The sequence below is a fragment of the Pleurodeles waltl genome, chromosome 3_2 (assembly GCF_031143425.1).
Source record: "Pleurodeles waltl isolate 20211129_DDA chromosome 3_2, aPleWal1.hap1.20221129, whole genome shotgun sequence".
Taxonomy (NCBI): domain Eukaryota; kingdom Metazoa; phylum Chordata; class Amphibia; order Caudata; family Salamandridae; genus Pleurodeles; species Pleurodeles waltl.
In genome coordinates this window covers 2,143,366-2,160,253 of record NC_090441.1, presented here as the reverse complement: position 1 = coordinate 2,160,253, position 16,888 = coordinate 2,143,366, and the positions used below count along the sequence as shown (strand labels likewise).

The window sequence follows — 16,888 nt, the reverse complement described above, 5'->3', positions numbered from 1 at the left end:
ATTTTAATATTTTTTGTGCTTTCAGCCTCCTTCCAGTTAGTGACAGAAATGGGTGTGAAACCAATGCTGGATCCCAGACAGCTGACCATTTCTGAAAAGTAGTCAAAATTCTGAATTAAGCAAGGGGTAATTTGTGTAGATCGTACAAGGGTTTCATACAGAAAATAACAGCTGAAATAAAAAAAAGAAATTGAAATTGAGGTGAAATAAACAGCCATTTTTCTCAACGTTTTACTCTAACTTTTTCGTGCGATGGGAGATTTTTGAAAGCAATATACCGTTACGTCTGCTGGACTCTTATGGTTGCGGGGACATGTTGGGCTTGTAGGTTCATCAAGAACCCTAGGTACCCAGAGCCAATAAATGAGCTGCACCTTGCAATGGGTTTTCATTCTATACCGCTTATATAGCAATTCATTTGCTGAAATATAAAGATTGAAAATTAGGTATCAAGAAAACCTTTGTATTTCCAAAATGGGCACAAGACAAGATGTTGAGAAGCAGTGGTTATTTGCACATCTCTGAATTCCGGGGTGCCCATACTAGCATGTGAATTACAGGGCATTTCTCAAATAGACGTCTTTTTTTACACACTGTCTTACATTTGGAAGGTAAAAATGTAGAGAAAGACAAGGGGCAATAACACTTGTTTTGCTATTCTGTTTTCCCCAAAGTCTCTTGATAAAAATGGTACCTCACTTGCGTGGGTATGCCTAATGCTCACGACAGGAAACGCAAAATGGACACATCACATTTTTACATTGAAATCTGACGTGTTTTTTGCAAAGTGCCTAGCTGTAGATTTTGGCCTGTAGCTCAGCCGGCACCAAGGGAAACCTACCAGACCTGTGCATTTCTGAAAACTAGACACCTAGGGGAATCCAAGATGGGATGACTTGTGGGGCTCTCACCAGGTTCTGTTACCCTGAATCCTTTGCAAACCTCAAAATTTGGCCAAAAAAAAACACTTTTCCCTCACATTTTGGTGACAGAAAGGTCTGGAATCTGAGAGGAGCCACAAATTTCACCCAGCGTTCCCCCAAGTCTCACGATAAAAATGGTACCTCACTTGTGTGGGTAGGCCTAGCACTCGCAACAGGAAATGCCCCAAAACACTATCTGGACACATCAAAATTATCAAATACATACCTACCTGTTTTTGCAGGGGTGGGGGGTACACAAGCGTTTTTGGTCCTGGGCTCAGCAGCCATCTAGGGAAACCTACTAAGCCCAGACATTTCTGAAAACTGGACACCCGAGGGAGTTCAGGGAGGTGTGACTTGCGTGGATCCCCCAATGTTTTCTTACCCAGAATCCTCAGTAAACCTCAAATTTAGCTAAAAAAAATATCAAATTTTTCCCACATTTCTGTGTGGGATCAGCGCACTGGGACAAATTTCCTACCACCCAACGTTCCCCTCAGTCTCCCGGTAAAAATGATACCACACTTGTGTAGGTGGGCCAAGTGTCTGTGACAAGGAAGAGCCAAATAAATGTTGAAATTGAGGGGGAACCAAAGCAGGTCCAAAAGAGTAGTTTGCAGAATTTTTATTGGTATAGATGAGACAATGTTGAGTGGTAGGAATTTTGTGGATTCCTGCAGATTCCAGAAGGTTCTATCACAAAAATGTGGGAAACATGTGTGATTTCCAGCAAAGATGAAGGTTTGCAGGGCATTTTGGGTAATAAAATGATGCAGGGTGCATGTGAAGCACACCACTCTGGAATCACCCAGATGTTTAGTTTTCAGATGTGTCTAGATCTTGTGGATTTTTCTACATGGCAGCGTCCCAAAGTCCAAAAAGTGCAGCCCTCACCATTCTAAGTGGGACGATTCCGAGAGTTAGCCAAGCTCTCATGGCCCAAAAGTAAAACAAAAACGTAAAATAATCAAATATCCTCCTGCTTGCCATGGGATAAGATGTTTTAGTGTGCGGGGGAGAGCTGTTACCCCCTTCAGTTGGAATGGGGGTATAACCAGGCCAATACTGGTTGCTAGCCACCACCCCACTATTTTTTGTTTTTTTTTATTCCCTGGCATCTCGTAGACTTTCTGACCCCCTCCCCCCCCCCCCCTGGGTGTGGATCGGGGGTAATTGCCCAATCTGCCCACTGGTGGGCAGAACAACTTTGGCCCCATTTATTTGGGGTATGGCCATACCCCCACCTTCCTATTTTGAAAAAAAAATCTTCTCTGGTGGGCTTTCTGCCCCTTCCTTGGGGGCAGATGGGCCTTCCAAAAATAGGCTGATCTGCCCCTAAGGGTGGCAGATATGGCCAACAGTAATGTGCCCCCATGGGGAGTGACCCTTGCCCAAGGGGCTGCCCCCCCAAACAAAACACACACACCAATCCCTGGTGTCTAGTGTAACAAAAATAGGCCGATCTGCCCCCAAGGGGGGTAGAAATAGCCTGAATACAATTTGCCCCCCAGGGGAGCTACCCTTGCCCAAGGGGTCGCTCCCCATACATAAAAACACAAAGTAAATAAAACAATATATATATATCCCTGGTGTCTAGAGGTTTCTGCCCCCCCCCCCCCAGGAGCAGATCGGCCTAATTATATTAGGCCGATCTGCCTCCAGGGGGACAGAAATGGCCTAAAAATATTTTGCCCCCACCCCGAGAGGCCCTTGCCCAAGGGGCTGCTCCCCTTATGGTAAGTATAAAAAAAAAATCCCTGGTGTCTAGTGGTTTCTGCCCCCAGGGGCTGGGGGGTGTCACAAATTGCCTAAAAATAATCCCCCCGGGGAGCGACCCTTGCCTAAGTGTCTGGGGTTTTTCTGCTCCCCCCATCCCCCCCCCCCCCCAGGGGCAGATCGGCCTAATTATAAGGGACAGAAATGGCCTAAAACTATTTTGGCCCAATGAGCTGACAAGCTCACCTGGGATGCACCTGTGTGTCTGTGGAGTGGTATTGTGACCTGTGAAGACTTGGGCAGCATACCAGCAACCCCAGATGACTTTTCTCTGCTCTCTACTACGTCTGCCCTCTACTGATGAAGGGCTTAACCCCAAGACATGTGTCTAGAGATAACAGCACTACCTGTCCCTACTTTGGTGAAAAACGACAGCAGCTTTGAAGTAAGCTTACAACATTTACCATGATGCAATGGGGTGAACTGTGCTGGGATGAGGGGCAGTGTTTTCCCTCCCCCCATGTCTTTAAAAGGCTCCCTCGGACCAATGAGCTGACAAGCTCACCTGGGAAGCACCTGTGTGCCTGTAAAGTGGTACTGTGACCTGTGAAGGCTTAGGCAGAAAACCAGCAACCCCAGATTATAATAGGCCAATCTGCCCCAGTGGGGGCAGAAATGGCCTACAACTATTTTGGCCCAATGAGCTGACAAGCTCACCTGGGATGCACCTGTGTGCCTGTGGAGTGGTATTGTGACCTGTGAAGACTTGGGCAGCATACCAGCAACCCCAGATGACTTTTCTCTGCTCTCTAGTACTTCTGCTCTTCTGATGAAGGGCTGAACCTCGAAACACATGTCTAGAGATAACAGCACTACCTGCCCCAACTTTGATGAAAAACTACAGCAACTCTGAAGTAAGCGTACTGCATTTACCATGATGTAATAGGGTGAACTGTGCTGGGATGAGAGGCAGAGTGCTCCTTCCTCCTTGTGTTTAAAAGGCTCCCTTGAGCCAATAAGCTGACAAGCTCACCTGGGATTCACTTGTGTGCCTCTGGAGTGGAGCTGTGACCTGTGAAGACTAGGGCAGCATGCCAGCAACCCCAGAGGATTTTTCTCTGTTCTCTACTACTTCAGGTCTCTACTGACGAAGGGCTAAACCCCGAAACATGTGTCTAGAGGTAACAGCACTACCTGCCCCAACTTTGGTGAAAAACTACAGCAACTTTGAAGTAGGCGTACTGTATTTAGAATGATACAATGGGGTGAACTGTGCTGAGATGACAGGCAGTGTGCTCCCTTCTTGTGTATAAAACCTAAAGCGTTTATAGGAAAAATGCTTAAACATATTTAAAGTGGACAAATAATTATGGACAAAGGATGCTTAAAAACACCGAGTAAGGCTTTTGATCTTCACCTCTGTGGGTCACTGAATAAAGGAACAGACGTCACCAAAACATTTATGTTCCTGAACATCCTTTCTGGGGGTAATATCCTAATGTATCCATGGTTAGCAGTGCTGTGACCCCCTACACTGTGTGGGGGGATGCACTTCTAAAGTGTTTCTAGTTCCAGCCTGACACCAGTGGTAATTCACAGATAACAATTCTACAGGACAGGTAACCATTACAGAATAACATTTGAAGTAGAAAAAGGAGATGAATCATACCAGAATGGGTGGAAGCCTCCAAAGGTCAAGTTTCTTGGTTGCCAAGCAATGAGTTTTGCACTTGGAACAATAATACATCTCGTCCTCTCCCAATTCTTCCTCGCTGGTAAATGCCCGCAAACAGCTGTCCAGGTTAATGGGCTCAGCTTGAGCACGCCGACTCAGTTCAACACTTTCATGTTCTTCAACAATCTGAAGAAAAAGAACAGAATGTGAGATCAGTCAGACAGTATTTGAAAAATACTTTAGGCTAGGGTTTTAGGTCATTTGCCTTATTATAGTTTTATTTCTTACAGGGAGGATTACTGCCCCAGATGTGGAAGCCAATATTACCTACCCACACAAAAACATTTTCAAAGGCTCCCTAAAGAGCCAAGCCTAAAGGGTGGTCGGACTGACAACAAGAACTTGGGTCTGAGGGTGGAGTTTCACAAATTCATGGGTTAGAAATGAACAAACACTATGGAGAGAAATAAGAGGGACAGAAATGAACAGATGACAGTGGATGTGGAAACAAAGAAAATATACTGAAACCATTTAAAGAAAAGAAAAAGTTACTTCATTTTGAGTTGTGCGTTGTAGGCACCATCACTTAAGTCATAAAGAACAAGTTACTTGCCTTCATTAACAAATTATCTGGTAGAGACATATTCTAGTTGTAGACTGCTTACTTTCAGTAACAAATTATCTGGTAGAGACATATTCTAGTTGTAGATTCCTAACCATAGACTTTCTCCTAGCGTCAGTCTGGATCCAGAGATTTTTCCTCGAGCAGTACCCCCTGCCTGCCTTTAGGTGGCATTGGTTGACTCCGCATCCATTGTGGTCGCAGGATATGACATCACAGGTCGTACATAGGCACCACCCCGGTGCACTGACGTCAGTTTCTTTTCAAGACTTTCAATGCCAGAAGCCTGGAGCCATGAAGAACACTAACCCTGGTGCATCAGAACTAGGGCCCTGAAAGGGAAGTTCCCTTTCCCTAGAAATCAGTCCTCAGAGCAGGGAGGATGGGTGGGCCGGTAAGGAATCTGCAACTAAAAAATGTCTCTTTCATACGATCACAATAGAAGGTCAACGCACTTTTTCGGTCCAGGTGATGGAGTCTCTACTCTTCCTCCTCATAAGGATGTGGGGGCGAGTAAAAAGTAGGCAAGCTGAAGGATTGGCCTACATGAAAGTGTGTGACCACTTTAGGTAAAAAGGAAGCCCTGGAATGAGGCACTACCTTGTCAGGATGGATGGAAATGAAAGGTGGCTTTGATGAAAGGGCCTGCAGCTCATTCACTCTGCTGGCAGAAGTGATGGCGACCAGGAAGGATGTCTTTAGAGTACGAAGCCAAAATGGACAGTTATGAAGTGGCTCGAAAGGAGCACACACAAAGAAAGACGAAAGCCATACATTTTCTGGCATACATAGTCATTGATAACAAATTATCATTGGTTACAGTCTATCGTCTGGCTCTCCCATATTAATGGTCAATGTATATATCAAACTGCTAAGAACTTGTGTGCACTTCCCGGTCCGCTGATTCTGCCCATCACTACCGAGGTTGCCGCCACGTAGGGCAAAGCTTTCAGTTGCAATGTGATTCTATTACCACTAGCGACAGGGGCCCACGTGACCACACGGGCGAGGTCGGGGAGCAGAGGAGACAGGGGGGGGGGGACGAGGCGGAGGGTTATGGCACAGTAGGTTTTAGCGCAGGTGTCTATTAATTGATTATGCAGGCCTTTTGGTGCTGTGGCATGCTTGCATGGGGGGATGGGCTACTAAGCTGTCAGTGTTGGCGAGGCATTGATGAAGGGTATGTATGCGTCCCCAAGTGTAGTATTGCCTTTCTGCCGGGGGCAGGGCCCGCGGCCTTCCAGGTGGATACAGCTATCTGTGATTCAAGGGGGTCTTTCATCGTTTTTGGCTTCTAGCCTAGACACTAAGACGCCCCAGGTCTCGCAGCCCGCCTGCCGCAGTCCCCTACGGGTTAAGTTTGTTAATACCTGATGCTCAGCTCGAGCCCAACGTAACGTAAGAGCAAGCCAGACTTTTAAGTCCGGCGCGTTGCAAGCCTTCCAGTTCATTGCTATCAATCTTTTGTACATTACATACGCTAGATCTACAAACCTGTGCAAGTGTTTATTTCTTTTCGTCCTTGTCCTTAATCCGAGTAGACAGGATTTGGGATTCGTGTCCAGGTTGAGCCCCGTGATTTCCGCTAAGGCTGTGACCACCCCCTCCCACTACCTCCTTAACCGCGGGCACTCCGAGACCATGTGATAGAACTGTGCTGCTGGTGTTTTACATCTGGGACAGGCTGGATCCGATCCGGGGAACATGCGTTTAATCCTGGCTGGCGCCAGGTATGTCTGATGTAGATAATTGAACTGTGTATATCGGAATCTGGGGTTTCTTGAGACCTCACGTGTGTGACACAGAGCTTTTGGCCAATCTGTCCCTGAGAGCGGATTAGGCAATACGATGTTCCACCTCTCCCTAGCTTTCTGCAAGTTATCTTCCGGGGGTCGATTCAGAAGTTTATAAAGGTTTGAGACTGCTTTTCCTTGGGGGTCCCAGTTCAGCATGTGGTGCAGGGTGACTGAGATATCAGGCTCTACGTCGCCAGATGCCCACGTTTTCCTGATTGCATGGCATATCGCGTGATATGCCAAGAATTGCCCCGGATTGATCTCTGTGAGGGCCTGTATAGCTTCGAAAGTCATTAATTTCCCTTCCTCGAAACAGTCTCCTACTGCACCAATACCCGCGTCTAACCAGGTTGTAGGTGAATATGAGCCAGCTTCCACCCGCCCGGGGAGCCTATCCAGCGGGAGGAGTGGTGAGTAGGGTAGTTTTTTAACTCCTTTTTGGATATACTTCTTCCAGTATGTGTGTGCCACTATCATCAGCGGGTTTGTGCATGTGCTTTTAGTCTGCTTATCCAACAGCCAAGCTAGTATGGGAGCGCCTTGGAGTTGGGATTGTAACCATATAGTTTCTGCCGAGCTAGGTCTGTGGAGCCAATTTAAGATCCACTGCAACTGTGCGGCTGCAGAATAGAGCTCAAAGTTTGGGGCGCCCAGTCCACCCATTGCTACTGGATGATGTAGCGTGGTAAGTGCAACTCGCCTTCTGCCCTCTCCCCAAACCAGTTGTAGCAGGATGGAGTTCAAGCCGACGAAAAAGCTTTTGGGGATAATGATTGGTAGGGCCGCAAAATAGTACAGCAGTCTGGGTAATATCAGCATGTTTGCTATAGCTACTTTACCCAGTGGGGAGAGAGGTAATTTATTCCAGAAGCGTAGTGAACTCTTAACAGAGGACACCGCTTTCCCCAGATTCCCATCCCTTAAATCTTCCGCCCTGTGGTATACGTTGATTCCTAAGTATTTAAATGTGTTGAAGCACCATTTAAGGTGGCCTGGTGGGGCACTTTCTTGCCTCGCAGGAGCCCAGCTGGTTAGTGGGAATATGCAGGATTTCCCCCAATTAACTATTAGACCAGATACCCTTCCGAACTCAGACAGCAGCGACATCACTGGGGGCAGCGACTCCTCCACTCTACGTATGTATATCAGGGCATCGTCTGCGTATAGTGATATGGAGTGGAGAGTGCCGTTCCTTGACACCCCCCATTCTTCTTTTTTGGCCCGGACGCGTGCAGCTAGTGGTTCCATCGCTAAGGCAAATAGGAGGGGGGAGAGGGGGCAGCCCTGTCTTGTTCCCCTGTTAATCGGAAAGCTTTTTGATATTTCTCCTCCCGTCTTCACCCTAGCCTGTGGTGCAGCGTACAGAATGCGTACCCAGTTTGTGAATTTTGGACCGATACCCAGTAACTGCATAGTGGCAAACAGGAAGTCCCATTCTAATGTATCAAACGCTTTTTCTATGTCGAGCGATATTACCACCTCCTCGAGTGCGGTCAGGGGAGTGTCACCCATCACACTGAGCAGCCTCCGAATATTTAGGAAGGTGTTACGTTTCGGGATGAATCCATTCTGGTCATCGTGTACCAATATATGCATGTAGGGAGCTAGTCGGTTAGCCAGGATTTTGCCAAGTATCTTGCAGTCTAGGTTCAACAATGAGAGAGGTCTGTAAGACCTGACGTCAGTGGGGTCACGCCCCTGCTTTGGAAGGACCACTATCATTGCCTCTCTCATTGAGGGAGGCAGGATACCATTGGTCCCTGCTTCTTCAAACGTTTTTAGGAGGTGTGTGTTAAGGTGCGCCGCGAAAGTGGAGTAGTATTCCGACGGCAGGCCATCTGTCCCTGGGGCTTTATTCCTGGGTAGTTGTTCAAGAGCCTTATTAAGTTCCCCTAATGTGATGGGGGCTTCCAGTGTCTCTCTATCGACATGCATTAGTTGGGGCAGGGGGGAATCTGCTAGAAAGGACTCAAGTTGTTGGATGGTACATGATGTGCTTTTGGTGTATAATTGTGTATAATATTCCCTAAACGCATCATTTATTTTTACCTGTGTAGTAGCTATTGCACCTGCGCCTGTTCCTATCGCCCCGATCGGCGATCACCGCCGGTCCTCCCGCAGCAGCCATGCGAGCAGCCTACCAGATCTGTCGCCCTCCGATTGTAGCCTAGCCACGTGGTGTTTGTGGTCGTGAAGGCGTAATGTAGCATCAGCCTTTGCATGTTCCGCGCGCATTTCCTTCAGGGCCGTGTATGGCGTTGCATTGCGGGCAACTGCGTTTTCTAGTGCTCTTAGTTTCTTCTCCAGCTTGCTAACCTCTGCATGGAGTGTGCGCCTCACCCCCCATGTAGTGGAAATACAATGTCCACGGATCACCACTTTGTGTGCGTCCCACTCCATTGCTCTTAATTTTGTGGTGCCAGTGTTTAATACCCAATACTGTTTCAGCGCTGTTCTCAGTGAGTCTGTGAACGCAGGGTCGTGTAAGGCTTCCGCTTGTAGCCTCCACGTTGGGATAGCCTGGCGCTTCCTGCCCCAGTCCAAAACTATTTTAAGCGGTGAATGATCTGATAATGTCTTGGCTAGGTATTCTATTCTACTGGTCCCTGTGCAGATCTCCTGGGTGCCCCACATCAAGTCTATCCTGGTGTGTACCTTATGTGGTGCTGAATAAAATGAATATTCCCTGTGTCGTGGGTGTTTCATGCGCCATATGTCATGAAGGCTCATGTTACTAGCCCATATCGATAATGGGCGGCTGGGGTGTCTGATGACTATTGAATCTGTGGGGGGATTTGACCTGTCCAATGCTGGATCTGGCGTGCAATTGAAGTCACCTCCCCATATGGCGGGTGTTTCAGGGTTCGTTAGTAACGCTGGAGTGAGTGTGCTCAGGAACTCAGGCAGTGCGCTATTGGGAGCGTATACCCCTATGATTGACAATTGTCTGCCGTCCAGCTTACCCTCCACTACCACATATCTGCCCTCGTGATCTATCTTGTGTGATGTTTGGATAAAAGGGACATTCCCTGCTATCCATATAAGTACCCCCCCTCGCGAAGGTTGAATAGGATGTGCCCACAATCTGACCTCCCCATTTACTGCGTAGATCCTGCAGGTCTGGGTCCCGCAGGTGAGTCTCTTGTAGTATTGCAATATGTGTGCCATGGCGTTTGAGTCGTGCATGCACCCTGGACCTTTTGCGCGGAGTCCCCAGTCCCCTGATGTTCCAAGTGACTATGTCATATTTGTATGCGCTATGGGTTGTGGATTGGGCCATATTCAATTTGTGAGTGCATGTCTTGCACCCCGGATCCCAGGAAGGCCCATTGGGTCCCCTCCGCCCCCACCGCCCCCGCGTGCGGGCCCCTTGCCTCTGAGCGTTTATCCAGTGTTGCGAGCAGACCGGTAGTGCACAAACTAATAGTTACCCTCTTTCCCTCCCCAACTGGATCCCAACCCCAACTATGAACTTGCAACAGGCTACACACCCATTTTAGGTGCGTGCCAAGGTGTATCCGTATGGATATCTGCGGGGGAGCAATAATACTATCCGGATGCGGCTCATTTTAGGGGCTCGCATCCTTCTGCAGACACGGTCCGCAATTGGCTTGGGGCACTCCCAGGGCACAGCCATCCGCCCCCCCACCCCACGCCGCCCGCCGCGCACAATATGAATAAAGGAGTTATCTCCAGGAGCAAACGTGCAAGGATACATAAGTTCAGGTGATGTGACCACCCACATCAGGAGGAGGTCGCAAAGTTCAGTTCTGTATTCAGGCTGTGGCGGTTGGTCCCCCCCAGGGGGATAGTTCAGTAGTGTTTGTTCAGAGTGTGTCTGCGGACCTGGGGGTGAGCTCCGGGCCCCTCAATGCCTCCGTTAATGTAGAGTCCGAGCTGACCGAGTCAGAATCCGAGCCCTCCACTGGCTGGGTCCCGAGCGTCTCAAAGGAATTCTGAGTTAGTAGGGGGGTTTCTTTAAGGGCCCTGGCTCTCTCCTCTGCAGCCTGTTCTACCGTGGGTTGACCCCTGGCACGCCTTTTGGATCGTTTCCTAGGTTTCATCGTTGACCAGTTCTCGCCGGTACCGGCTGCCTCGCGGGGTTGGGCGAAGCCTTTGGCATGCATCCACGTCCAGGCATCTTCCGGTGAGGTGAACATATGAATGCGCTCATCTGTTGTTACACGTAATTTAGCGGGGAACATTAATGCGTATTTTATGTCATACTCCCGGAGGCGTTGTTTAACTTGGGTGAAGGAGTTGCGTTGCCTTTGCACTTCCTGAGTGAAATCTGGATAAGCGTAAACAGTTGAGTCCTCATACCTGCATGGACCTTTGCTGCGGAACTGTTGAAGTATCGTATCCCGGTCCCTGAAGTTTAGGAACCTAGCTATCAGTGGTCTCGGAGGTTGGCCCGGTGCCGGGGGGCGTCCGGGGATTCTATATGCTCTTTCCACTGAGAAGAATTTGGATGGGTTCCCATTCAGGACTTCTTTAATTAGCCAGTGTTCCAGCAGGAGCTCTGAGCTTTGATCCAGTGATTTTTCAGGAAAACCAAGAAAACGTATGTTGTTGCGACGGGATCTGCCCTCCGCCTCCTCTGCTCTTCTCATCAGTGACTTTACTTCTGCATCTAGACGGATAACTTGTTTTTGGTTATCCGCTACCGAGGGGGCCAGGTCACTTAGCACCGCCTCCGCTGTCTTCACTTTATCAGATAGTTTGCCATGGTCTACTCTGAGGATGTTCAGGTCTTGCGATACCGTGTCTATCCTGGTCTCCAGTGAGGTTTTAGTGTCCATGATTGCTTGTAGTATTTTCTCAAATTGCGAGGAATGTGACATGAGCGTGGACTCCAACGACTGCAGAGAGGGCGTATGCTGCTGATCTCCGGGAGCCTGGCCTGGCGTGTTCCGGTCCTGGTTTTTAGCTGATTTGAGCCTTCCGGCCATTTTGACTTATCTGTTGCGGCCTGCTTCTTCCCAGAATCTCGCGCTCACCTACTTTCTCTGGGCCCTGTAAGCGAGGAGGGCATATATGTCCCCGCGGGGCCACGCCGGTGCTGATTTCAGTTTTTGAGGTTTCGGCCCTACTGTTGGTTCTCTTAATGAGATCTCATTCAGGTGGTCTAGTGCCTCCCGACGCTGGGTCCACGTGCGTGCCCCGAGCCCCCGGTCAGCAGCCAGCTCCAGGCTCTAGGTCCAATTTCAGTGTGGAGTAAAGAAGTGATATTCCCAGGTGTGTTTACTTAGTGTGATGCGGGCTCGCACAGTTCTTTAAGCACTGTTCCTCCCTGCGGTGCAGGTCGGCGCCATTTAACAGTGGATATGGCTTAGCTTGATCCTGGTCGACCCTGCGCAAACCACGTCTATGGTAGCTTCGATATCCAGCTGCAGGTCCAGAGACGATTCCTGGGACGGGCGCTCCACGCCAACCGCTATAGGATAGGGAGGCACCCCCAGTGGCCCACAACAGGATTCGTCTCCCGTCCTTCTTCCCCCCTCGCGGGCAGGAAGGGGGTAGGCGATGCAAGGCGAAGGCAGTGACCAGTTCCCCTCGCAGCGGTCCCCGCAGACGCCGTACGTCCGACTCGCCGTCAGGACCTCCAAATCTGGCCCAGAACCCCGCCCCAGGGGGAGACGGCGCCAGCGGCCTCCAGGAGAGGGCGCGTCTGCTGTGGCCGAGCGCACAGCCGCCCGACAGGGCCCGCGGCCACGCATAGCAGCTGGGGAGTCCAAGGAACGGATCCCGACCCGCTCATGTAACAGATACGCCCCTGGCCTGTTGTTGTGGTTCCACAGGGCCTTTTGCGGAGGGGGAGGTGCGTCTCTCCGCTCGCTTCCAGTCACGGCGGGGACATCCACCCGGGGTCCCTGCAGTCCCCGCCGCTGAATCGCCGCTGCTCCTTGGGGCTCCCCCACGCCTGATTGGGGGGGAGGGGGAACTCCGGCGGCCGATTGGCGTCGAGGAGGGGGGGGGGCACCCAGGGCGGAATTAAAGCTTAATATGGGTTTATCACCCTCGCGAGGTGGGCCGCTCCCCGCTTCCGCGCACCCACCTCTCCTTCAGTCTTTAAGGCCGCATCCAGCCCGACGCGGCCAGCAAAATGGCGGCCGCAGCTCCCGGCTCCGAGCCGCTCCGCAGCAGTCCCTCTGCCCGGCCGCTCGATCACGCCCGGAGCCGCCGACGAGAGGAGAGCGGTCCCAGCCGCGGATCCCGCCGCAGGGCTGCGACAGCAGCGCCCCAGAAGCGCCCCGCAATTATTTACGAGGCGAGCCCGAGAGGAGCGCTTAATCAAGCGTCCTTCCCGGTCGCCATCTTGGCTCCGCCCCGAGCACACACAAAGAAAGAACCAAATTCAAATTACATTGGGCATTATGAAATGAGAAAAAGGAAATATATGAATAAGACCCTTCAACAATCTACCAACAATAGGACATTTAAACAAAAAGGGTTGGTCAGGTAATCTAAGGAAAACTAACATGGCAGACAAATAAACCTTAAGCCTCCTGGGCTAGAGGAAGAAAAAACAAAAGAACCCCAGAAAGAAGGGCAGAATGGGGAGTCAACAGACTTGTCTGCACACCATGCCACAAGTTTGTCCCAAGGACAGGTGTATGCCATTTTGGTGGAGGGATGCCTGGTTGCCAAGATAACACTACAAACTTTGGGAGGACGGTCAAAAGCTGATAACTGCCTCCGCTCAATCTCCACACAAGAAGATGGAGACTGGACAGGTGCGGGTGGAGAACCATCCACTGCTGCTTCGATAGAAGATCCTCCTGAAAGGGCAGTCTGATTGGAGGATCGAATGCAATGTGCAAGAGCTCAGGATAGCAGACTCTTTGTGCCCAGTCTGGAGCCACAAGAATTACTTGGGCCCGGTCATTCCTGATCTTCTTGAGAACTCTGGGCAGAAGTGGCATTGGTGTAGAAAGTAAACGAGGCCTGAGTTCCAATGGAGACAAAAAGTGTTGCCCAGCGAGTGACGCCTTGGAAACTCCAACCTGCAAAAGAGCTGACATTGCACGTTCTCTGCGGAGGCGAACAGATCAAACCAAGGCTCTTCCCACTGCTGAAAGAGACCTTGCGCCACCTCCAGACAGAGACGCTATTCATGATCGACTAGGCATTGACAGCTGAGTTTGTCCGCTCTAGTGTTAGAGAACCCGTCAGATGTTTAACCATAAGGGATATGCCCTGGTGTTCCAGCCATGTCCAGAGACGCAGAGCCTCCTGACAAAGGGTCCACAACCCCAACCTGCCCTGCTTGTTGCAGCACAACATGGCACTGGTGTTGTCAGTGAACACTTGTACTACTTTTCCTTATAACGAGGGAAGGAATGCTTTCAATGATAGCATGATCGCCTTGGGCTCCAAAAGATTGATATGGACCTCGGACTCCACTGGAGACCAGATGCCTCTGATCTCTGCTTCTCCAATGGGGCTGCCCCACCCCAGGAGTGACGCATCTGTCACTATTGTCAGATCTGATTGGGGAAGGGTGAGGGATCTTCCTCTGACCCAATCGTGGTTCAAAAGCCACTACTGCAGATCTTGCGCAGTACCCTCTGAGATCTGAATCACGTCTGAGAGTTTCCCCTGATGCTGCACCCACTGGAACTGCAGGAGCCACTGCAGAGCCAGCATATGCCGTCTGGCATGTGTCACCAGCAGGATGCAGGAGGCCATGTGGACCACCAGCCTCAAAGACGTTCTCACCAGATAGAGGCTGAAACATCGGTATCATAGCCTGAATATCCTGGACTCGCCGCTCAGGAGGATAAGCCTGAAACTGCACTGTATCCAGAGCTGCTCCGATGAAAGGGAGTGTCTGGGAGGGAGTCAGGTGTGACTTCAGCATATTTATAGTGAACCCCAGCGAATGCAGGAGGCCCACCATAGTCTGCAGGTGGGAGACAACAGCCTGGGCTGAGCCCACCTTTAACAGCCAGTGTTCGAGGTAGGGGAAGACTGAAACCCCTAACCTGGGCAGATGAGCTGAGACTAACACCACCAACTTGGTGAACACCCGAGGGGCACTGGTAAGGCCAAATGGGAGCACGGTAAACTGAAAATGCTCGTGGCCTACCATGAACTGCAAGTAACGTCTGTGGGCAGGTAGGACGGGAATATGGAAATATGCATCCTGCAAGTTCAAGGCTACCATCCAGTCTCCTGCATCCAAGGCACATAGGACTTTAGCCATAGTGAGCATTTTGAACTTTTCCCTTTTGAGGAAGAGACTGAGGGACCAGAGGTATAGGATAGGGCGGTGGCCTTTGTCCTTTTTGGGCACCAGAAAGTAGTGGGAATATCAACCGTGACCTACTTCTGGCACAGGGACCCTCTCTATGGTTCCCTGGCCAAGAGAGCCATAACCTCCCTGCATAAAACTGTCAGCCGATCATACGATGGTGGCATGGATGGAGGGGCAGTCTCGAAGGGGATGGAGTAGCCCCTTCGGATGATTTGCAAAACTCACATGTCAAACGTGATGGATTCCAAGCAGTGTAGGTGATGATGAATCCTGCCTCCGACTGGCCCCGATGGGGAAGCATTAGACTAGGAAGGTTTGGAGGCTGCAGCTGGAGGGGTGATGGACTGAGCCAACTGCTGATTCCCTGATCCATGAGGACGTTGGATCCCTTGTCCCTGGCCTCGCAGACGCTAGCCAGCATTCACAGCACAGTGGCTGCAGGAAAAGGGATGTTATTGGGTGCCTCTTCTGTAGCCAAGAAAGGTGTGAAAAGCAGACTAAGGGGGGTGAGGGCCAGCTGCAAGGCCCAAGGACCAAGCCGTACCCCTGGGCTCCTTAAAGTGCTTGAGCGCCGAGTTTGCTTTCTTTCTAAAGAGAAGGGTGCCATCGAAGGACATGTCTATAAGTGCAGCTTGGACATCCCCGAAAAGCCGAATGTCCTCAAACAAGCATGGTGCCTCAAATCCGCAGTTGATGCAACCGATCTAGTGGGTCAGTCGTATCCAGTCCACATCGTACTGTGAACTTAGCTGCCTCTCTCCCATCCACAACAGCTTGAGCGAGAATGGCCTGGGCCTCCTCCGGGACCTGGGGCAGCACCTGCACAACTGTGTCCCATTAAGTATGGGAGTAATGGCTCAAGAGGCATGCAGTGTTCACAGACTGCAATGCCAGACTGGAGGAAGAGAACATTTTGTTTCCAAGCTGGTCGAGTCTTTTGGAATCTCTGTCTGGAGGTGTGGGAGGGAATGCACCTGGGGATGTAGAGGACTGGCTAGCCAAGTTCTCCTGGATGTTGGGTCAGCAACACTGGGTCGTTAGGCACTGGCCTACGGCGGCGGCCGATTGTCCTATTAGCAGGAGCCCCTATGCTGGGTTTGGACCAAGTCCCCAGCAGGACAGCAGTGAAGGCCTCATTGAAGGGCAGAAGGGGTTCTGAAGAGGAAGCCCCAGACTGAAGCACCTAAGTCAGGAGGTTGGTCCTTACGGCCACAGAAGGCTGTTCAAGGTCCAGGACCTCAGCCGCTCTCCTCACCACCACTGAATAAGACGCTACCTCCTCCGTAGCCACGGTAGGCAGAGAAGGCATGCCAGCATCAGAGGGGGTGTCAAGACCACTGGCTTCACCCAGATCCTGAGCCCAGTCCATGGGGTCATCAAGCCGGTATTCTAAAGGGTCCTGAGACCCCTCCATACTATCACCATACCCGTACCCATAGGAATAAGGGTCAGGATCCGACCTAGGGAGAAAGGTCCCCATTGAATAAGCAACAAGTATGGGATCAACACAGACCATGGGTCCAGGCGGCGTTGGGAGCTTTGACATTGGCACAGTCACTGGGGAAGGTCGCAGTGGCACGACGAATGCCGGTGCGGATTTGGAAACTGATCCTTGGGTGTCCCCGGAGCTGAGGCCAAAGCCTCCGGTGTGGAACCCAAGGAGGCCCCTTCCAACCTCGCAGGGCCCTAAGTCTCTCCAGCAAGGTCAGACTGCCCAAAAATGAGGTGCATGCCCCCACAGAACTTGCGGAGTTGGGCAGGGGTGGCTCCCGGAAACTTGGGGAGATGTGGAGCTGACACAGAAGTAGGTTCTGAAGACATGTTGTGTCATCTGACTGACGGGGTGAAGTCGAAGAACGTTTGCTCTTCTTTGACTTATTCTGATGCTAACCCAAA

General features: G+C 50.7%; 1 protein-coding gene across 2 annotated transcripts in view; it reads right to left on the bottom strand.

Annotated features, from left to right (window-relative positions):
- The window catches only part of USP32 (ubiquitin specific peptidase 32), a 941,828-nt gene that overhangs the window by 105,720 nt on the left and 819,220 nt on the right, over positions 1-16,888 (bottom strand). For both annotated transcript variants that reach the window (XM_069226537.1, XM_069226538.1), the window contains exon 30: positions 4,309-4,500. In XM_069226537.1, the coding sequence (XP_069082638.1) occupies positions 4,309-4,500 (192 nt within the window). The remainder of the gene's footprint in view (positions 1-4,308; positions 4,501-16,888) is intronic.